Source organism: Rhinopithecus roxellana, chromosome 21, assembly GCF_007565055.1.
Source record: "Rhinopithecus roxellana isolate Shanxi Qingling chromosome 21, ASM756505v1, whole genome shotgun sequence".
Classification (NCBI taxonomy): Eukaryota; Metazoa; Chordata; class Mammalia; order Primates; family Cercopithecidae; genus Rhinopithecus; species Rhinopithecus roxellana.
In genome coordinates, this window is record NC_044569.1 from 17,730,665 (window position 1) to 17,754,235 (window position 23,571).

The 23,571-nt window shown below is 44.4% G+C and overlaps 2 protein-coding genes across 11 annotated transcripts in view; one reads left to right on the forward strand and one right to left on the reverse strand.

Moving 5' to 3' along the window:
• FHOD3 (formin homology 2 domain containing 3) overlaps nucleotides 1-10,523 on the forward strand; it is a 498,596-nt gene extending 488,073 nt beyond the window's left edge. For all 9 annotated transcript variants that reach the window (XM_030925939.1, XM_030925940.1, XM_030925941.1 and 6 more), the window contains one exon: nucleotides 9,911-10,523. In XM_030925939.1, coding sequence (XP_030781799.1) covers nucleotides 9,911-9,993 — 83 coding nt within the window. In that variant the 3' untranslated portion in view covers nucleotides 9,994-10,523. The remainder of the gene's footprint in view (nucleotides 1-9,910) is intronic.
• A 2,053-nt stretch (nucleotides 10,524-12,576) lies between these two features.
• The window catches only part of TPGS2 (tubulin polyglutamylase complex subunit 2), a 47,154-nt gene continuing 36,159 nt past the window's right edge, over nucleotides 12,577-23,571 (reverse strand). The window contains exon 8 of one of the 2 annotated variants that reach the window (XM_030925951.1): nucleotides 12,577-13,579. In XM_030925951.1, coding sequence (XP_030781811.1) covers nucleotides 13,499-13,579 — 81 coding nt within the window. In that variant the 3' untranslated portion in view covers nucleotides 12,577-13,498. Of the gene's footprint in view, nucleotides 13,580-17,019; nucleotides 17,589-23,571 lie in introns of those variants that run through there. The other variant, XM_010385388.2, reaches the window with a different exon arrangement.

Here is a 23,571-nt window from a genome sequence, read left to right on the forward strand (position 1 = left end):
GTGGGGTATAGGAGTGAGCACTAGTGGAGCCCATCGTTCAGTCCAGCCAAGATGCTCTGCTGGAGGCTGTGTTTCTGCCTTGCACCCAGCACCAGGGGGCGCTTGTGGGGCTGGAGACTGGCCCTCCTGGGTTCATCGCTGCCCACAAGCATGTTGAAGGCAAAAATCAGGGGTAGCAAGTGATTTGATGGTCACTGGGATGCTTGAAACATTTGACGTGGCCTAGGTTGACCATTTTTTCCTTTTCCCACGAAATAGAGGATTCAACTAAATCAGAGTGACTGATTTTCCTTTTTGGTCTGAACCTACTGCCTGCTCCTGCTCACCCAGCTCATGGGTGTGGGGTTGCCTCTGTCTGACCCTCTCAGGGACAGTGCTCCATAGGGAAACAGGATCCTGTGGATCCTTTGACATCTCCCTGCATGAGCTGTGGCCTTGAGTGTTTCAGAAGAGTGCTCAGCGCGCTGCTGGGCCACTCTAGAGGCTGCTTTAGTCTCCACTGGCTTTGCCTCTGAGAATAAGGGCTAGTGACAAGGAAAGAAAACCAGTGGCTTCCTCCTGTTTTCTCCCAAAAGTGAAATGAGTGTGAGTCCAGCTAGGCAGGGAGTTGAGTAAGGACTCAAATTCAGAGAGCCCCGAACATGTTCCACCCTTGAGATTCACACAGGAGGTGACCAGGGTGTGGCCTGTGTATGTTGGACCCAGTGGTTCTGCTTGACCCATTTACAAACGTTTCCAGGATACAGAACACTAACCCACATTCCTGTCGTCTCCTGCTCCTTTCCTATGATCTGCTTTAGTTTCTGATGAGAATTTTTCCCCAGAAAGGAAAATAACACTGGAGTTGAGGGTGGGAGTGCAGATGGGAATGGGATGGGGAGCGGGGAATGGGATTCTCATTCAGTAAGACAGGTGGACTGAGCGTCTGTTTCTGACAAGCTCCTAGATGAGGTGAATGCCTCTGGCCCTTGGTACACACTGAGTAACAAGGTTCTTGAGCTGTGGTTCTCAACCCTGGATGCACATTAGAATGTTCTGCGGAGATGCTTCAATTCCTGATATTTGGGCTGCACCCACACCCACTACTTCAGAACCTCAGGCGTGAGGCCTTGAGGTGTGGGTCCCTGCCCCTTGGATTAGTGGCATTAGGTGTGGGCTTTCTCTTTACTGTATGCCTTCCTCTGCTCTCCACTACGTTTATTTCATTTTTTAAATGGAGAACTATCATTCAGGGAGACTGGCTTGTACGTATTCAAGAATATGTTTATAGATTCCAACATCAATATCTAAGGCATTTACATTTCTTTCTTCTGATATTTTCCTATATTCTCAGTGCTACTATGAATTTTTTGCTTGTCTCCTGGTGCACTTGTAAGAACTTGGCTAGGGGCTTGCAACTCAAAGTTGGACCTCAGACAATATGAGTATCTCCTGGAGGCTTGTTGGAATTGCAGATTTATGGGGGGGGGGGGGCCCTCTTTCCAGGGCAACTGATTCAAATCTGCATTTAATGAGATCCCCAGGTGATTCAAGTTCATAATAAGATGGACAGCACTGGGGCGTGAGACCAGGAGTGGAAACTCTTCTCCGAAGGGGCGAGGCTAATCCACTCACACTCTCAGCTGCATCTCAGTTGCTCTAGGCCAAGGCAACGCTTCCATTTTTGCCTGTCTGCAGGGTGTGAAATAATATTTCCTGTGGTTTTAATTTACATTTCCCTTCACTTTAAGGAGGTTGAGCTTATTACCATTTACATCCATCTCTCCTTTTGTGTATGGTTTGTCTATATCATTGGCTCATTTTTTTGTGATAGGAAATCTCCTTAAATAGCTTTTGAAATGAAACTTCCAAAAGACTTTTTGAGGTCTTAAGTAGGTTATCTTCAGTAGTTGCCCTTTATTGGCCTCCTGTTCATTCAAGGAGGCCAATGGCTACTTCAAGGTCATCACATGGCAGGAACCTGCACACCAGTTAACTTCTGGTCTTTCTGGTGTGGGCAACCTCATTGCAGGGCTCACCATGGGGGAGGAGCTGGAAAGAGCCATGGAGAGGTGGGCCAAGGGAGAGGGTTGGACTAAGGCTGTGAAGACAGAGACATCCCATTTGTCAGGTGCATGGCACCCTGACAGAGGGTTGGAAGGTTTGGATCAGGGACCTCAGACAGGAGACAGCATAGGACATTGGACTGGCTGGTCCCTGGAGGCCCAGAGCATGTTCTCCTCCAAGCCTGCATGGCCCCATCCTCTGGTCTACAGAGATCCAAATTCTTAGGCTCCTAATTTCACTGGGCACAATAACGCAGTCATAATTAATTTTCCTCTTCAATCTGGCCAGAGAGATGTTTTGCCTGTTTTTGTGGCTGACATAAAATAATTTCCTGTGGTATCATTGCCATTTCAATTTTATGCAAAACAGCCATATACTCTTTTTATTTAGCCAAACACATTTTTCCTGTGATACAGTTACTATAACAAGTACAGCACAGAATGTATGTGTTTATCTGTAATGGGTTTATTAGTAATGGCATTATCAACAGAAATTTAAGAAGGGAGAAGTTAGACTTTGATTTGTTATAAAGGGATGATAAACTCCAGCTTTTCACAGAGGTTAAAGGAACAAGAAAAAGCAATTTGCAAAATCAATGTGAAGTTTAGCGGTTTGGGCCTCATGCTGAAACAGTGCTGTATTTGATTTGTTTAATGATGGCAATGAGGCAAGTGGATAATGCATAACCAACATATTTGGGCCATAACTCATTTGGCTAAAGACAATAATAGTTCTGCTCTTGCAGGAAACGAAACAGAATCCATCCCATAACCTTGAAATTTATGGCCCGCAAGGCAAGCCACTCAAGGATCAGAGATAATTAAATGTCTGCTTTCATGTTTGATGCTGGTGACTGGGCCCACATGTGCTGAACGTCCCTGAAGCCTGAACTTTGCAGTCAGCTGGGATAGCCAAGGGCATCATAATCGATTCACAGGTTCCCATGGCTCACGTCATCTGCTCTCCCAGCTGGTGCCAATCAGGGGCACATTGAGTAAAATGTTTCAAATCGTCCAGGTGATCTCTAGCCTGTGAAATGGCTGATCCAGCTTATCTCGGGCGCCCCCCGCCCTCTCCCCCCACTACCCTCTCCCCCCGCCCCCCCCCCCCCCCCCCCCCCCCCCGCCGCACCGGATTCTACCCGAGGATCTCCAGTAGCACCTAATGATTTCTAGAGCTGATTAAAGATGGACTAGCCCCTCCTGTAATGACAGCAGAGGGTGCCTGTGCATGAGCACAAGACATGGGACAAGAGGATAAACAGAGCAAGTTCAAGAGAGAACTGAGGTCTCTTCCCTAAACCCAGGTGGAGAGTCACTGCCTTTTAGAGGGCATCCCTTGCTGCAGAGCAGGGCCAGGCTGGAGGCCAGGACACTGATATGCTAAGTCAGAAAGTCGGGGCTCGGGTGGAAGCCTCGGGGTTAGTGAGGCGGATGCAGGAAGAGTTTTGAAGTGTTTCACTGCATTACATGGCTCTCTGGTGGTTTCACTTTTAGATAAATCACCCTCCCAAACAAGGGGAACTGGGACATTAAAGAGGAGGTTTGTCTATAAGTCCCCCCGGCAGTGTCCATCTGAGTGCCACGTTCAAAAGGATGAAGGAGCAATAAAAAGACGAATCCAAGAACCTGTCTTTCCTGCCTCTGAGAGCGTTTTTGAGGGGAGGCATAGGGTTCCCATGGTGGTACTTAGGGAGGTGTCATACACCTGACCAATGGATGTTACAGTGTTTCATCATTTTTCCTGAGTAAAAATGACAGACCCTCCGCTGTCTTTACAGGAGGAGCCAGTCCATCTTTAATCAGCTCTAGAAATCATTAGGTGCTACTGGAGATCTGCGGGTAGAATCTGGGCAGTGGGGGCAGGGAGGGGGGCACCTGAAGTAAGCTGGATCAGCCATTTCACAGGCTAGAGATCACCTGGACGATTTGAAACATTTTACTCCAAGTTCAAATGGAATCCATTTCCATGCTCAGGAATGCACACATGCCCACAGCAGGGATGGGGCCTGGGTCTCATGTGAGCGACTTGGCCTTACCGAGTATCAGTCATCTTTTGTACGATGAAGGCAGTAGTGCCAGCTTCCCAAGGCGGTTGTGGGGTTAAGTGAGGCATCTATGACAGATTCCCACCACCTTTCTTCCCTTCCAGGCTGTGTCTCACTGCTGCCCAAGGGACAGGTTGCTGATGTGAATTCGTTGCTGCCTGAAGGTGCTTAGGGTCTGCTGTGCACATCCTGACCCAACTGTCTGCTCCTTTCACCCACCTCACTCCCCACCACACCGTCCACTTCACTCTGGCCTGCTGCAGTTAATAGCCTAGACCGATCTTCACCACTTTTTACCCCCAGAATGCTTGCGCCTGTGCACATAAAGGCTGCATTGTCAGCCATAGCACTTGGCTAGCACTGTTGAGATACCCAGGCAGAGGGCTGACACTCTCAATCTGGGAAGGGGAAAGGCAGTTTTGTCCTGCCCAGAACTTAAAATATTGTGGAAAACTCTGAGTCTGTAGTTTTCTGAGCTGCCTTTCCTTTCTATCCTTAGTTTAGGTAAATTCTCCCAGAAAACAATGGGCAGAACTTATTTTTCCTTTCAGGCCAAACTCTCCCTTTGCCCAGCCCCAACATGACTCACAGGAGGAGGCAGTTGGTGCTCGCATTTTACCCAACAGCTTTCTGTTCTGTTCCTACCTAGGAACCAAAAAGACTCTTCAGGAGTACAGGATGCTAATGTAGCCACAGGTACAGGAGGAGGGCATGGGCTGGGCTCTGCAAGGCCAAGGAAGCCACAGCCAGACCAGTGACGGCAGAACGAGTATTTCTGAGTGCTATCTCAGCCTGAGTGAACTTCATTTTGGGTTAGATGGAACTAGGAGACTTCAACCTTGTCACCACAGACTGTCACTGTCCTGAAAACCCCACCTCTTCCTGCATCTCAGATGACAGTGATTTAAGTCAGGGGCCCCAAACCTGGTCTTCTGGTTACCCAGGGAAGGTTCAAATGCAGTGCCTGAACCTCTCCAGGAGACTCTTGGTGAGTCCAAGAAATTGAATTTCAGTCAACTAGATTTGGGAATGCCTGCTTTTTGTTGTTGTCCTGGGTTTTATTGCTTCAACTTTTTATTCTGAAAAAATATTAGACTTACAGAAAAGTTACAAAAATAGTAGGACAATTTTTGGTACAGTACTATTAACCGAACTGTAGGCTTTATTCAGATTTCACCCGTTTCTCCACGAAGGTCCTATTTTTGCTCCATGATCCTACCCAGGATTCCACATTGCATTTAGCCCTCATGTCTGCTTAGTCTCCTCTAATCTGTAGGGACAGTTTGTGACCTTGGTGTTTTTGAAAAGTGCCGGTCAGTTATTTTGTAGAATGTCTTTCCATTTGGGAAGCTGTGCATATGATGAACAGGATTTTATGTGAAAAAAAAGGAAGTCCCAGGGAGCACATCTGGCCCTACCATTTTACCTCCACTCAGAACAAGGCGGGTGTGAATGGATGGTGTGAACAGTGGCCGAGCCAGGGACCTCCCAGCCACAAGACATGGACATTTAAGGCATCTTTAAGTTCCGACATTAGTCAACTAGAATCCTAGACACATTGCTCCCAATATACCTGGTAGAAAATCTTTGGGATCTTAGGGATTAAAAAAACCCAAAAAACTGATTTTCAAATTACACTTGACAATTATGTGCAAAAAACCCAGAAATAACATCTGCCAGTGCTGCAAAGGTGAAAGCGCACAGATGGATTTCTGTCACCTGAAAGTAAAGTTGGGTCGATTTCCTGTTGATGTGAAAGATGGTCAGGAACGGTCCTGCCAAGCATCGGCAGTGCACAGCTGTTTCCAATGTGGGCTGTGATCCAAAGTCGACTCACACCCTTCTCTACCACTTACTTGTGAGCCTGCGGGCCAGTGACCAGGTTCTCTGGTCCGGGTTTGCTTGCTTATTGAAGATAAAACAAGAGTTCGCATCTCATAGTGTTTCTATAAAGATTAGGTGGAACAACCCATGTAAACACTCAGCAAATGGCGGCTGCCATTGCCATTGTTCTCGGATGCGACCCATCTTAGTAGAATCACCTGCGAACCCTTTGTGGGATTTTTTTAATGTTTTCATTTCTAGGGAGGAAGAAAAAGAACTTGGGTGTTTTTTTCCTGAGTTCCCAGACAGTCCTGTGCTGCATGCTGGCAGCAGAGGCACCCCGCATCAGATTCGTCCACCATCACTGACACTGTGAGAACTGTCACCAGGGCCTGGGGTGCAGGGTGGCTGCTGGTGCCTTCAGAGTGACCCATGCCATCTATGGCAGAGTTGCGAGACAGACAGGGATAAACATTTCCAGTCTGTTCTCTGTTATGAGCTTTCGGGGGAGGCCGTCCCGTGGGAAAGGCTGGAGAGCAGCTTTGATTCAGCTGGAGCATTTGAGTGGGAAGCAGAAATGAGTTGGGGGAGGCCCAGGTGTCATCAGACCGCAGCCGGCCCACCTTGCCGCAGTGCTGGAGAAGCCTCTCTACTGGGTGGCAGAGTTATTTCTGCTGTGGAAGTTTGCTGGGTACCATTTCATACCTTGCCAGCACCTGTTTGCTAGCCCCCTTCTTTTGTTCTCTTATGTCCCCAGCCTTTTTTTTTTTTGCTTTCTGGAAACTTTCTGAGAGCCAGCTCCCTGTCTGGACCCGGTCTACTGCCCTGAGTGTTTCTCCCCACACTGTATCCGTGTCAGGCCCTTGCCTTTCTCCGCAGAGGCTCGCATTGCAGAGGCTCAGGGTTCATATGCACATGATGTTTGATGAATGGCAAAGGAACTGCTCAGCAGACAGATGGTTGACCAGACACCCAAGGGGGCCCTTGTTGCACGTGACTTGAATTGGGTGCAAGACTGATTTCAGCTGATTACTTTTTTTCACGTGGTCTTTCAAGTGGTAAGGTGAATTAACTTTGGTTAACAAAGGAAGGGTTCAGATTCTCAAGGTATTTTTCATTATACCAAGGGGCTAACAGATATCTAAGAGAATTTATTTTTCACATTGCCATGGAGGTCCGTAGAAAGTAGGATTTCATAAATGGGGAAGACTTTTCCGTGAATACTCGCTTTTCAGGGATACATCTGGTAAGCTAAGGGAATGAAGCCTATGTTGGCTTTTCTCTCACAGCAGAGGACACATGAGCCCCGACCAGAGCGTGAAGGAGGGTCCCAAGGGGTCTGGAATATCCAAACCATGAGTAGACCCACGAGGGAGAGGGCACAGGCTCTGTGCTGTCAGGCAGCAAGGCCCATGCAGGTACCATTTAGTTCTGTTCCCTGAGCCTGTCCCAGATAGGCTGGCCCAATGCCCAAAGCTATTAAAAGACTGTTACATGAGCTGTAAGGTGACAGGGCCCTTATTCAAGTATTCATATTTATATCAACTGAACTGAGCAGTTACAGGACTAAAGCAAATGCAAACAGAAGTGTTGAGCATCTCTAAATACCTTCAGGGGTAAAATGTCTGTGGGGTCTTCTGTAGTCATTTGGCCAAAATATATACCTAAACAGACAAAGATTCATAGACTGATGTCCACACCACCTTCTGTGGCTGGTGAAATTTAAGATGCCCAGCTAGTGCAGCATGAACTTCTTTTTTTTTTTTTTTTGAGATGGGGCCTCACTCTGTCACCCAGGCTGGAGTGCAGTGGCACGATCTCAGCTCACTGCAACCTCCACCTCCCAGGTTCAAGCAATTCTCTGCCTCAGCCTTGCGAGTAGCTGGGACTACAGAGACGTGTGCCACCATGTCTGGCTAATTTTTGTATTTTTAGTAGAGATGGAGCTTCACCATGTTGGTCTCAAACTGCTGACCTCAAGTGATCCACCTGCCTCAGCCTCCCAAAGTGCTAGGATTACAGGTGTGAGCCACCGTGCCCAGTCAGCATGGACTTCTTTAGGAATTATTTTGTATCTTGGTTAAGAAGTCTCAGCAAGAGGTCTTCCTTGTCAAGAGAGATATTTTATCTTACTTACTGTTGTTAAAATTATCTTTCTTTAACAAACACTCTAAGGAGTCTTTAAAGAATGTAAAAGGTTATTACAAACTAGTATTTTTACTGCTGCCCCATAGAACAAATTCTTTTACTCAGCTGAATGTAATCTGCCTCCAGCTGAGACTTAGGAGCCAAGCATTTTGTCTTGTTGAGCCAGACATTCAGTCTGGAGGCCAAGAGATCAGGGGTGGGGGAAGTAGTAGCTAGTGCAAGAACAGCTACAGATAGATGGCTCTGGGGCCCAAAGCTAGGCTTGGAAATACAGTAGTTGCAGTGACACGATTTGAGAGAACCTCTCACCACATATCCCCTCTAAAAATCCATACTTGATGTCTGTGTTTTGATTCTTTGAGTTAAATGCTGAGCACACAATGAGTTCTCAATAAATCACTTGTTGATTGACCAACTGATGGATATGATGTTGACCCCTGTTCCAAGTGCTGATTCCTGGAAGAGAAGGAGCCCTTTATTTTCATAACAGATATCAGTCCCCATTGATTCTGCCATGGACATAGGTCTTTCAGATCTTTTGTCCACAGGCTGAGTGAACCTTTGTTTAGGGGATGATGGGGAGGCATAGACCACGTGGTGTGGCCTGCAGATGCATGAGGTGGGCCCTGGCCTCTGGGAAGTGGATGAGGGGAGTTGTCAAAGGAAATGGGGAGACATTAAGGTGAGCTTACTTTCTCTGAACTTTGATCAACAGCCTGCCCTGGTCATCTCAGGAACTCTGGCTGATTTGGGATTTAGAGTGAAGGCAGATCCATAACATTTCTCTTCTGAAAATGAATACCCCAAACTCTGTGTGACCTTTAAAGAAATGCACAGTGGGTCAAATACAATTTGTAAATTAAGGAAAATGTAATCAGCCACCCTTTCAAATGAAGACTTGTCTTGGGTGAGGCAGCTACCTCCTCATTCACCCTTATCCAGCCTTTATTTTGATGTTGAAATTGAAATACTGAACAATGGGAATACCATCATGCCAAGCTAAACACAAGCCAATTCTAAGTCAGTTAAGTATGAGCATCCCTCCAGTTGCCAACTGCAACCCCCCAGTGAGAGTGATCATAGGCCCTTCTTGAGTCTTGTGTGTTCCATAGAAAACAGTGACCAATTCCACCCAGAATAAGTTTGGCAGTTTGCTCCTTAGCCTCCATTCCTCGAGGAGCCACTGGTTATTTTAATTACTGTCTCTAGAGGCCTTTTAATGAGTTAAGGCTAAGACCCACAGTACTCATGGAGAGATCCGTCCTCACTGCTGCCCCTTGCCCTGGCTTCGTGAACTTGCTCTGTGGGGACATGGTTCTTGAGCATGTCCCCAGCTATCGCTGGTCCTCCCTTGGATTTGTGAGGTTGCTGGGTCTTGCAGAACCCCCCGCTGTGCACTGGTTGCCTCACCTCATTTATATTAGTGGAGCTTGCATTTTCCTCTCTGGAATCACCTTCCCAGCTCTGATACACTCCTCATATGGTGCAGATGCTGAGGTCTCTCCTGCCTTCTGCACTTGTGCAGTTTGTACCACTTTCTCAGAAGCCTCGTGAGGGTGAGCCCCTCCTTTCTCTCCTCTTTATAAGTGCCCCACCACTCCTTGCGGCCCTCCAGATCAGCACCTGTGGCATTGGTAGGCCAGCCTGTGTAGCCCCAAACGTTTGCCCTGGCAGACAGATGGCAGGGCACTTCAGCAAGAGCAGGAAGGTGCAGTGTGAACCCTCCGGCTTCTCTGGAAGTCCCTGGGGAGAAGGGGGGACTGGGGTGTTGACTGTCCCGTGCCTTGCTGCTCATACTTCCTTTTCTTTTCATCCCTTTGGCTGCGGCCTGCGCCACCACTGCAGTGCGAAGAACCCTGAAGAGCGGCCTGACCCCGGAAGAAGCCAGAGCCCTGGGCTTGGTTGGCACCTCAGAGTTGCAGCTGTGACACTCATGGGGTACTCCCAGGAGTGTGCTGAGCAGAAGGCAAGCTCTTGCTGGATGAAACCTCTCCAGGTGGGGTTGGGGAGACTTGACATTAACATCCAACAGTTTGAAAAGGGAGAGCTCAATTCCCAGTGTCACCCCATGGCTTGTGTTGCCTGCTACGCATTGACTTGGATCTCCAGGAGTCCCCTGCACATACCTTCTCCATCGTGTCAGCTGTGTTTTTCTTGATTCCATGACACCCGGTTTTATTAGTTCCAAAGTGTGACACCTTTTCTGGGCAAGGAACAGCCCCTTTAAGGAGCAAATCACTTCTGTCACAGTTATTACAATAATATGAGGCAATCTGATTAGCTTCACAGACTGAGTCTCCACAACACCAAAATATCCAGATGTAAACCCCAAACTTGTACACAAAAGAAAGCACAGATTGTTTACCAGTTGTGGATTTTAGATGTACCAAATGTTTATACAAATACATAAATGTACACCATGTTTCAAATACTAAATAAATAGAGTTTAATGCCATAATGAGAAACTTCTATTCTCCTGGGAACAGGACCTTAAACAGTTCCGCAGGCTCGCCTCTTCAGAATGGCAAAACTCTTATCAGTGTCATCAGAAGCACCCTCACTTGGAACGGCCTTCAGATCCTTTGGGCTATATTTTGTTAATAGAGTGAGTAGCATCAACAGTGTGCTCTTTGGAACTCCTTTTATAATTGGGCCTAAGTTCTTGTTATGGGACATGTTAGCTGTTGTTAACCTAACATCTATCACCTTACCTGTGTAGTTTTTTTTGCCCCATCATGATGTGAAAGCAAAAATGAGAGTAGCAGTTTACAAATCTGAACTATGCCACAACTCACTCACTGGCCTCTTATGTCAAAATTCATTTTCTCAAAAAATTTACTAAATCACCAAAACAAAATGGAAATGTAAAGCTTTGTGTACAGAGAGCCGCAGAATCGCATACTTAGTATAGTCATGCACCACTTAACGATGGAGATATGTTCTGAGAAATGTGTTGTTAGGCAATTTCATCATTGTGCAAATATTATAGACCATACTTACACAAACCTAGATGGTACAGCCTATTATGTACCTAGGCTATTTGATACAGTCTGTTGCTCCTAAGTCACAAATCCATACAGCATGTGACTGACTGAATACTGTAGGCAGTTGTAATAGTGGTATTTGTGTTTGTAAATATACCTAAACATAGAAAAGGTACAGTAAAAATACAGTATCAAAGATAAAAGGTGCACCTCTATAGGGCACTTACTATGAATAGAGCTTGCAGAACTGGAAGCTGCTCTGGGCAGGTGAGTGGTGAGTGAATGTGAAGGCCTGGTACATTACTGTGCACTTTTATCCATCTGGCAGCATAATAGGTTTGTTTACACCAGCATCACCACAAACGCGTGAGTACTGCAGTGCACTATGACATTATGACGGCTACATTGTCACTGGTGATAGGAATTTTTCATCTCCATTATAATCTTACGGGACCACTGGCATATATGTGGTCTATAGTGAACCAAATCACTGCTCTGTGGCACATGACTATGCATGCTTCTCAAGTGCAGGTCATCAACAGCTAAGTTCAGAGGGGAAGGCACCAGGAGAGACTCTAAGCAACTGTAGAGCAATACTGAGGGGGCTGAGGCCCAGGTGGTGGTCATACCCTCCACAAGCCCCTTGGCCTGGGGTCACATGGTCCCCTATGAGGAACCTCTGCCTCTGAAAACAGGGAAAGGTAAACCATTGCAGCAGGTATTTTGAGGGGCTGAAAAATCATCAGGTCACTAATTCCATCTTTGCCCCACTTTTAAAACCTCTGTAGGCCAGGTACGGTGGCTCACACCTGTAATCCCAGCACTTTGGGAGGCCAAGGCAGGTGGATCACGAGGTCAGGAGATCGAGACCATCCTGGGCAACATGGTGAAACCCCGTCTCTACTAAAAGTACAAAAATTAGCCAGGTGTGGTGGCGCATCCCTATAATCCCAGCCCCTCAGGAGGCTGAAGCAGGAGAATTGTTTGAACCAGGGAGTCAGAGGTTGTAGGATAACACCACTGCACTCCAGCTGGTGACATAGTGAGACTCTGTCTCAAAAGAAAAAAAAGAAAAAGCCTCTGTGAGTCTGCATTCCTGAATCTGGGGATATGTGATTTATAGGCAATGTGCAGTAGCATTGCTTAACAAGCCAAAGATAATATATTTTCCCCATAGGCCTCTGTGCCTGTGTTCCCCTCTCTGCTCTAACCCCTCTTATGGAGACAGGGAGCTTGTTGAAGCAGACATTTGTCAAATAGTACATGATGGATGTGAACACCCCAGGAGAGGCTAGAACTTGCAAGAGTTGGGTCTGTACATTATAGACTGTTGAGTTTAATCACCTTACTGAAAAGAATACATAGGGTAGTAATAGTCATTTTCCATATGCTTCTAAATAACAGGTCCAATATTCCGCTTATGGTTTAATAGTTTGTGAGAGTGTTCGCCTATTGCTTGGCACTGAATGCAGATTTGGAATATTTGTATGACATGAGATAATGATGCACAGACAAAAGGAAGCTGCATTTTTTCACACTGTTTAGTGAACAAATATGTCAATGTCCTCCTGAGAGTCCTTGGTATTCTGCTGAATTGTTGCTTTAGAATGGAAGGTCACATTTAGAAGGAAGTGATTAAATAAACCTAATTTAATTTTGTTTTAGGGATCAAAAAGTTCTCAGAAGCAGCAAGCAAGGTCAACTAATTTCTTGCTTACAGCTAAGTAAATAGGATCTCTTTTATTGGGCCCAGCAGCTTGAATAGTGCCACTGTAGTATGGGAATAAGATAGGGTGGTGGTTCCCAGCCCAGTCTACACATCGGACTGATCTGGGTGCTTTGAGCACTACTGATATTTCTGTCCCTCTACCAGAGATTGTGGTTTAATTGGTGTGAAGTGTGGCCTGGACTTTGGAACATTTAAAAGATCTTATCATCTCCTTCCCCCCAATTCTAATAAGAAGATAGATGTGGAACTCACTGGGAATTTTTCTCTCTCTTTTTTGTTGGGGGGAGATGGAGTGGGAGTTAGAGACTGAAGATGATGTTTTTGAGAACTTTGCAAAACCAATAATAATTCCCCCCCAAGACAGGACTGGTTTTTAATCACTATCAGGTAACTGATCAGCTAGGACATGTTTGAGCAAAGCTGCCCTCACACTGTGTGCCCAGAGATCTCTGCTGCTTCCTTGCCTGCCCCGAAAGCCAGGAGGCAGTGGCAACTGAGTCCCTCACTAAACATTTGGAAATGAAATGAACATTGGAAAAATCCCCAGTAACATGGGAGGAACATCGGAAGGCCAGCTCTTGCCACCTCTCTTTTTTCTTCCCCTACAGAAATGCCTGCCAGCTCAGTGGCAGGACAGACATGCTGAGACAGAGGTGAACCCAGAGCCCTGTCCACAAATATCAAGGAGCAGTCAGGGTGTGCCAGCAAGTCCTGGGAGCTCTAGAACCTTCTGCTCCAGATTCCTGCTCTTCCTCTTGGATTATTCAAATCCACTGGGGGACTAGATCCATCAAAAAAGGCCTAGAAGAGCCGATAAGAAAAATCAATTTGTGTTGCTAAACTTAGTGGTTCATTAGTTTTTAGTGAAACTAAGGGGTGTTTCCTATTGCTTGTTTCCCCTCTCTTGATGCCACTCATTCTGACGGCCTCTATGAGCAATTCTTAATTCAGGATGTTAAATTTTTCTAAAAGACCTTCAAGAAGCATGAAAGTGAATAGTACCTTACACTTATAAGATGCTATTCCTCATCTGCCTGGTAATGACCATAGATGTTCTTGCCCCTGTGTCTTAGCACCTATGTCCTAGTATGTATTGAAATTACAAAACTGCCAGAAAAAAAAGGTAAACACTTTTCAAAGGTGTTTGGATTTGGGTTTCTTTGGAATATTAAGGTTTTTTTTCTTTCTGTTTAAAAAATAACTTAAGGATCTGGGGATGGAGTGGGAGGGTGCACAGGGCCTTGGAGGGCTGATGACCCAGTTTAGTTTTCTTCCAAGTCCATTGTTAACACAGTGCAGTGGGGAAGAACAGAGGCCAGGAGTAGGAGACTTGGTTTCTAGGCTCCTGGTCTGTGAGTGGCCTCTACATTGTCCATGGCTCCCAAATCCACTATTTCTGTGTTCATGGATACACGTAAGATGGTGTATCACCAAATAGCACTGTAACAGGTTGAATGACGGCCATCTAACAGTAGCAGGTCCTAATCCCTGGAACCTAGAAATGTTACCTTCTGAGGAAGGTCTTTGCAAATGTGATTAAATTAAGGATCCTGATATATGGGGATTATCTTGGATCATCCGGGTATTCCCTAAACTCAGTGATGAGTATCCTTATAAGAGAAAGGCAGAGTGAGATTTGATACACACTAAAGGCAACATGAAGACAGATGTGGAGACTGGAGTGACCTGGCCACAAACCATGAAACGCTGGCAGCCACTAAGAGCGGTAAAAAGCAAGGAACAGCTGTAAAAGGCAAGGAACAGGTGCTGCCCTGGAGCCTCCAGGAACAGCACAGCCTGCTCGACACCTTGATTTTGGCTCAATAAAACTAATATTGAACCGCTAGCCTCCAGAAATATGATAAAATAAATTTCTGTTGTCCTAAACCACCAAGTTTGTGGTGATTCCTCACGGTATCCTCTAAGAAACAATACAACCACCCCAAATGTGCACTGCGCGCCCGTTACGGAGGTAACTGTGCGCCAGGCACTTGGGATTCATCTGGGAAAAAGGAGAGTCATGGTCCTTCCCCTTAGGGCCCTTTCCTGGGGCCTGGGAAGGAGTCATCTACTGAAATTAAAATTTTAATTCATCTACCACTCTGTAGCCATATCTAGATTTTTAAAATCAGAAATCATTTTATCAGAGAGAGAACTACAAATAACACCAAATTGCCTAAGATAGGGGATGAAATGCCTTTGCAAATGCAGTGAAGGTATATGATATTAAAATGCACCATTCAGTTTGTCAAAAAAGGTGGTCTATTTGGTAGAAAAATCAGTTGTGTTTGCTAGACAATTTGTGGAGGGAAAATGGACTTTCTGAGTGATTTCTAAAAATAGCTAAAATGTTGTTTATTGAAGGCATCTCTGTGTGAGCACTTCATAATGTATTATTTAATAGAATCCTTATAGCCACTCTGCATTTTCATTTTTCATATAAAGAAACTGAGGATGAGACATACTGAATAACTCTCCAAGGACAGACAATAAGAAGTGATATATCCTGGCTTGTCTCACTAGTACCTGCTTATTTTCTTGTTCTTTTAGAAATCTTAAGACAGCTGCTAGTTTAATATCAATAGTCAGCTATGCTTTGGGGCACAAAATATGCAGCCCAGTCTGAACTGGGGTGGGCCTGGTGGGTGGGGAGCCAGCCAGTTCTACCTTGACCAAGCTGAAAAGTCGTGGAGGCCTAGTCGTGTACAGGGTGGAAGCACTGTACCTTAAAATTTTCCTGGCCAGGCGCGGTGGCTCACGCCTGTAATCCCAGCACTTTGGGAGGCCAAGGTGGGCGGATCACCTGAGGTCAGGAGTTCGAGACCAGCCTGAACAATATGATGAAACCCCATCTCTACTAAAAATACAAAAATTAGCTGGGCGTGTGGCATGTGCCTGTAATCCCAGTTACTCAGGAGGCTGAGACAGGAGAATCGCTTGAACCGGGGAGGTGGAGGTTGCAGTGAGCTGAGATTGCGCCATTGCACTCCAATCTGGGTAACAAGAGCGAAATTCTGTCTCAAAAAAAAAAAAATTTCCTGAACACTGAAAATTTTGTTCAAGGTTGGCAATCATGTACAAATTTCACATCAATTATACTTAATTGGTAATCCATCCCACATCCAGCCATTGCTCCATCTATGTAGGTTCAGCACCAGTCGGAAGGTTCAGAAGTAGAAAATATTTTTTTGTGCTTTGATGATAGAGTCATTCCCACTCTGATTGGTGAATGGATATGGTGAGAGGTTATTTGGATTGCTGAGACTTGCCTGAGGGAGGACCAAGCCCATTTTATTCTCCTAATAAGCACTACTTAATGTCTTTAAGAATAATTTTTGTTTAAGAGGATTCACTTGAGGAAGTTAAGATTTAGGATTTTGGGGGATTTGTAGTTCAAACACAGTTCAGTTGTTGACAATAGAGACTGTTCCTAATTACTGGATTAGTGACAATGATTCCAGAATGTTTTGACATTTAAAACTACAGCATTATATGTACAGGAAAATTAAATAGGCTGGATAATTAGAAGTGTCAACAAAAAGAATAGGATCTGTAACTCTGGAGAGGAAACTATTTCTTATAAAGGGTCAACCAAAAGACAGGCACTTTGAGGGAGAGGAGGGTAGATCAGGGATTTATGCTGAATGGGTTGGCCAAGTATACATACTCAACGGTTACAGGAGAAGCTATGAATATTCACGAAGGTGGTCCTGATGCATATGTACTGAATAAACATGTGTTACATATGGCCCATGTTCACTGAGGGGTGGAGACTTTTAAATGTATTACAATTAAGCCCTATACATCAAAAGATGAAGCAGAGACACGAAGGCACTCAAGTGTGCAGCCTCTGTGAAACTGGCCAGGACCAGTCCATGGTTGGTGGTCTTTTACCAAGAGAAAGTTACAGAAATAAATGGCTTGTCCAATCAAAGCATAGTTATGGCTGATAGAATAAGGGGTCAGTTAGCATCTGGTGGTGCTCTGTCACCCAGGCTAGAGTGCAGTGGTGCAATCTCGGCTCACTGTAACCTCTGCCTCCCGGGTTCAAGCCATTCTCCTGCCTCAGCCTCCTGAGTAGCTGGGACTACAGGTGCCCACCACCACGCCAGGCTAATTTGTTTGTATTTTTAGTAGAGACGGGGTTTCACCATCTTAGCCAGGATGGTCTTGATCTCCTGACCTTGTGATCTACCCGCCTCGGCCTCCCGAAGTGCTGGGATTACAGGCCTGAGCCACCGTGCCCGGCCAATTGTTTTATTCTTTAAGTGTAGGGAGGGTGCATGACTTAACCCTTGGCTGACATGGCCTTAGGTCCTGTTTATTATTTGGTATCTTATTTTCAGAGTTGTTCCATCAGTCTTATGATGTCTATTTTAAAATCAATGCTGATCAGTTGTTGTGTCTAAAACCACAAAAGGGAGGGGGTATGATGAGGTGTGTCTGACCTCCCATCCTGTTATGGTCAGGAACTCAGTTTGTAAGGCTCTCTAGAGTCCCCTTGGCCAACAGAGAGTCTGTTCGCTTTTTTGGAGAGTTTTATTTGTAGTTCTCAGAAGCAACACCTAACAGTGAAAAATAGCACATTCTTGCCATAACTGAGGAATGATTGCAACACTGCTGTTCCCATGCCGTTGGATTGGTGCCTGCTGCACACACTGCAGCTCCAGGGCTTCGTGCCACTGGCTCTTTGCTTGTGGCCAGTCCCCATGCCTGCAGAGATACAGCTCCTCAGTTCCCATTGGAGGGACTCAACAGCCAGTTTCCAGTGAACACATTTTCTTCTATTCATTTTGATATTGTAAGTTATCTGGTGTAGGTGGAAATAGGAATACGTGGGTCTTGGTGCAGAATTTGAAGATATTCCAGAGTCATGCATAGCATGCATAGCATGTTACAGGTAGCACATTAAATCAGCCACAAGGTAATAGAGGGCCTTGTGTTCCTCTGTGTCAGCAGCAGTTTTCCTGAACTATGAGAGGTCACTGCAGTACGTGGACTATTCAGTTGGCCCAGCTAAGCAGAGGATTTGGCTTTTTCACTTTAAGAAAACTAACCAGAAATTTTGTTTCCCTTCAGAGAGAGACTCCACCCCTAATAGTACCTGCCTAAAAATGCTTTTAAGTCCTCACTGCTCTTTGGGGAGAGCGATCCCATTGGGGAACAGCCAGATGCTTTTGGGCAGGGCAATGGGCTAGGAAACAGATAAAGCTGCCTTTCCAAAAAACACTTGTCATGTACTCAAGGGAATAATTATAGTTTTTTAAATTCCAATTTTCAAATAAGAACTGAATAAAAATGTGGTAGTTATACAGGAAGAGCTGGCTGCCTGGGACAGTTCTTGTAGCCATTTTATCCAGTCCCTGTAAAGAGGGATCCTTGATGATACACTTATTTAGACAAGGTGATTTTACTGGAACTCAGCACACAGCAGCAGGTGGTAAACTGGCTACAGAATAGAGCAATTCAGTCAACTTCAGAGGCTTCTTGGCTTAGATGATTAGGCATGCGATTAGGAATGTTGTGAGAATAAAGGAGCTCATTCACAGAGATGCAGCACATCCTCAGAAATGCGGCCTCAATAGAAGGAAATGAGCTCTAATCCAGCTAGCTGTCCCTCTATGAGCAGGTGGTATGAAAAAATCACATGTCTTTGGAAGAAAAAATTGCCTGAAATTCTAAGGGTTGTGGTAGTTTAGAACTTTCTCAACCTATCTGTCTATCGATCAATCTACGTGTGTGTGTGTGTGTGTGTGCAAGTGTATACACATATAGAAGTTCACTAACTGTTGGGTTAAATGAAACTATATGGACTTGTGTTTGTGAACAAATGTAAGACAGATGTTTGAATTTGTCTTGTGCTTGAATTCTGTTTCTGATATATTGAAGATGGATTACCATTTTTTAATGGCCTAAAAACCTGATTTGTGAAGATAGTTATTAAGGCCACAGTCATCTATTTTAGAATCTAATTTTCAAAGGAAAATTGAGTTTTTCTGATGAGCACTGAGTTGCTCAATAAACATACATTCTAGAGCCCCAGCGTCATGTCCCAGAACCTGTGTAGCCAGGATCTAGAACCACCTGTGGTAGCAGATGTGGCCTGGAACCGCCAGGCACTTAACCCTCAAGCACCACCCATATCGCCGTCTCTATCCCATGAGATGGCCTTGTTTTCAAAATGAAATTGGAAAGTATAAAGCTGGGCGCTGGGGCCTTGGTAAAGGTGAGCTGTTTTTCCAGAGGTTTAATCTTGTCCTTAGTGTGTTCTACACTTAAAGCTTTTGCTTGAGGGATGGGGTTTCTCCTTTACACTCAACTATGCTCAGGCTGTTTGTGTCCCTGCCCTAGGGACACATTCTTTTCTAGTCTTTATGCTGGGGAAGAAAAATTAACCTAGCTGGTCTTCAGAGGAGTACCAGTTACCGCAAAACATGTTTTTTTTTTTTTTTTTAATTTTAAATTTTTGTGGGTACATAGTAGGTGTATATATGAGATATTTTGATAACAGGCATGCAATGTGTAATAATCAAATCATGGAAGATGGGGTATCCATCCCCTCAAGCATTTATCCTTTCTGTGAGAAATATTATTTCTTGGACAATTATTTCTGAGGCTAGGAGGATGATCCCAAACCTAGCCCCCTCTGCTCCCTAGGAGGGCAAAGGAAATGAGCTGCTTTAAGATGCAGAAAATCCTGAAGACCTAGAACCTGCTCCTTACTTTCCCACAGCTTTCCATACTGGAGACTGTGCAGAGACCCAGAGAGACTGGGGCTGCCTTGGGGTCTTTGACTATCACATGGGGAAAGCTCAGAACCTGCACAGCCCACTCTGCAGCTAAAATGGGTAGCAGCAGGCTAACTCATCCTTGGCTTTTCCTATGAGCCACGGGCTGCAAAAGTAATATGTGAAGTAGAAAAGGATGTTGTGTTTTAGGTAAAAAAAAAAAAAAAAAAAAAAAAAAAGTCTTAAGATTAGGTAAATATCCTTATTCTTTGTTGACTATAGCATAGTATAAAATGGCTTTTCTGCATTTTCAGAGTTATTCTGAAAATTATAATATAAAGCAAGCCATGCTTGCTCTGACTAGGGCTGCCCAGTGTAACGTTCTGTGATGATGGAAATGTTCTATATATAACTATCTAATATGGTAGCCACTAGACATATGTGATTACTTAATACTTGAAATGTGGCTGGAGATTGAGGAACGAATTTAAAATTTTTATTTTAGTTTATGGCTATGTATTAGCACAGGTCTGAGAGAATACATACCTTTATATGTACTTTATTGCTATTTATTCCTTTTATACACAGGAAGTTTTTATGTTAAATTTAATTTTGTATAAAATAGCTTTGGACTGCAGTTTCCTCCATCATGCACATGAAACAATGGCTAAGAAACTATATGATATGGTTTGGCTGTGTCCCTACCCAAATCTCATATTGAATTGTAGCTCCCATAATTCCCGTATGTTGTGGGAGGGACCCAGTGGGAGATAACTGAATCATGGGGGTGGTTTCTGCCATACTGTTCTTGTGGTAGTGAATAAGTCTCACAAGGTCTGATGATTTTATAAGGGGTTTCCTCTTTCACCTGGCTCTCATTCTCTCTTTTGCCTGCCGCCATGTAAGATGTGCCTTTTGCCTTCTACCATGATTGTGAGGCCTCCCCAGCCACGTGGAACTGTGAGTCCATTAAACCTTTTTCTTAAAAAATTACCCTGTCTTGGGTATGTCTTTATCAGCAGCATGAAAATGGACTAATACACTATGTCCACCCTCTGCCTACATTGTGTTCTGAGTCTTGGGAATTCTTATCCACAAAGGAGAATTCTATGTGAAGTCAATACTATCAAACATACACTCCTCTCTTGACATATCCCACCTAGAAGATGCAATCTCTCCTCAGCAGAGTCCACATCAGACCTGTGAGTATAACCCTGTGATTATAATACATGCCATGGCAGAACGCACATCTTTAACAGCTAAATCCACCTTACAATAATGCTTTAAAAAGCAGCATTTCAGTTATTGTGGTGGTGGTATGTGTTTTCACCGTCACACTGTGGCTGGTCTTCACTACTGCATTTCACCCTTGTCACCTGGGAATTCTGTTCACAAAATATTTTATCCATGTGAGACTATGTAGTTGGTTGGATACTGAAATCATCCAGATAGATGGTTTCTTTCATAATGCTCGCTACATTTATCAAGGATGGTATTGGACAAGGCCTGGGTGCTAAGAGCTATAGGGAACATAAGGATGTGAGATTACAAAGATCCCATTTTCAGAACCACAGAGGTACACTGTCAGATAAGAGTTTTGAGCCACAGCTAGTGAGTGGCAAGAGGCAGTCTGGGAGACAATGTTTGGATGCCAAGACATTGGAACATTGCTAACATCTTTCATTATGGCACAGTTTTATGACAGGGATGGTCTGTGGGCTGAACTAAGGTATCCTGCCTTTAAAATAGTGACTGTCTTTTTATAATTTGCATAAACATTTAAATTAACAGCATTTTTACTTTTTTTGTTTTTTTCTCAATTTTGCTTGTTGTCTGTTCCTACTGGTCTATCCTGAAGTATGAAGCAGTTCTTGATTTAGCACAAGATTATATATTAACTGATTTTAGGTTTATTAATGGTTCACAGGGTTCCATACTAAGTAGCAATGGATTTTCTAGCGTAACATAAAGTCCCTACCTGATATGGTCTGGATTTGTGTCCCTGCCCAAATCTCATGTCAAATTGTAATCCCCGGTGTTGGAGGAGGGGCCTGGTGGGAGGTGATTGAATCATGGGGGTGATTTCTGCCTTGCCATTCTTGTGATAGTGAGTTCTCATGAGATCTGGGTGCTTAATAGTGTGTAGCACCTCCCCGTTCACTCTATTCCTCCTCCTCCAGCCATGTAAGACGTGCTTGCTTCCTCTTTGCCTTCTGCTGTGATTGTAAGTTTCCTGAGGCCTCCCCAGCTGTGCTTCTTGTACAGCCTGCAGAACTTCAAGTCAATTAAACCTCTCTTCTTTATAAATTACCCAGCTTTAGGCAGTTCTTTATAGCAGTGTGAGAACGGATTAATATACCATCTCAACACTGAAGACACAGAGGACATAGGCAAGGTGACCAAAAGTTAATTGAGTGGTACTGGCATGAAGCACTTCACCTCAAGGAGGGTTCTCCTTGTGGGCTAGGGTTTCCCAGAGGCCTCTGAGGTGGAGGTAGACTGCAGCTGGACCTTGGGAGGAAACTCTAGGTGTAAAGGCACAGAAAGAGACCAAGCTGGAGTTTTGGAGAGAGTGAGTGGTTCAGGAGAGCAGGGCCAGATAGGTAATATAGAAAGTCAATGGCTGGAAACAAAGGTTGGGATAACATTATAAAAGAAGGGGCAAAAGAGGAGCTAACCTTTCTGAATTCTCAACTATATATTAGCTCTTTTAATGGTCACAGTTAACTCCATAATGGAGGTCATATGTATTAACAAGATAATGCATGGCTGGAAAACCAGAATCCAGTCTGGTTGCTTAAGCCAAAGAAGGAAATCTGGCTTGGTGTGGTGGCTAATGCCTCTAATCCCAGCATTTTGGGAAGCTGAGGTGGGAGGATTGCTTGAGCCCAGGAATTTGAGACGAGTCTGGGCAACATAAGGAGACTGCATCTCTATAAATGATAATAAAAAATTAATCAGGTGGTGTATGCCTCTGGTCCCAGGTACTTGAGAAACTGAGGTGGGAGGATTGCTTGAGCCCAGGAAGTCAAGGCTGCAGTGAGCCATGATTGCACCACTGCACTCCAGCCTGGGCAACAGAGTGAGACCCTGTTTCCAGAAAAAAAGAAAAGAAAAGAAAAGAAATAGGCAAATTCATCTCAAGATCCCAAGGGTAAGAGCACAGTCAACTTGGATTGGAAACCCACCTGGTGTTCAATCAACTGTAATGAAGGAGCCAGACTTTACTGGACAAATATAGCTACCAGGGACTCTGGGAGTGCCTACTGGAGAGAAAAAACTTATGGAGCAATTGCTAAAACATAAAGCAGTGTTGTGTAAAAACCAATAGATAAATTGAACAGAATTATTTAAACAAAACTGAAGGAGTAAATATGGGTCTACCTACGGCATGCCTGGTCATGAGTTGATAATTGATGAAACTGGATGATGGATACAGGGGGATTCATTATGCTCTTCTATCTTTGTAAACATTAAAAACTCTCCATAATAAAAGGTTTAGAAAAACACATGCATTTATGCAGAAACTATAAAGGTCCCTTGGTCCTTCCATTCTAGTCATTATATATGCTTTACTATAGCATATATAAAGACAGATTTTGAATTATTCTTCATGCAATAAAAGCAAAACCACCCAGACCCATTAAGTAACAAATTTCAGTCTCGGTAAGCATCACTGTCACCACTTCAGTTGATTAAAAATCTTGATGGCTGGACCCTTTCCTGGCAATTTTGATTTAGTAGGTCTGGAGGGGAATCTGGGTATCTTACTTTCTACACATGATTCTAGTGGCACTGGTGCATGTCAGCTTTAAGGGCTAGATTCTATGGATTATCAGGTGCAGGCTGCCCCTTTTCATTCCTATCTTTGGCTTAGTTACTTCCCTGCCAGCAGCATGATGATGTAGCATTTTATGTATAATCTTAACTACTTCGATGCATCATAAGGCATTCTGCCATTTATTCTCATTTTGTGACTGCAGCATACTTTCTTTTTCCTGGGCAGTTGATTTATAATACAGCCCATTTCCATTTTAATAGCTTTAGTTTCAAAACATAAATTTC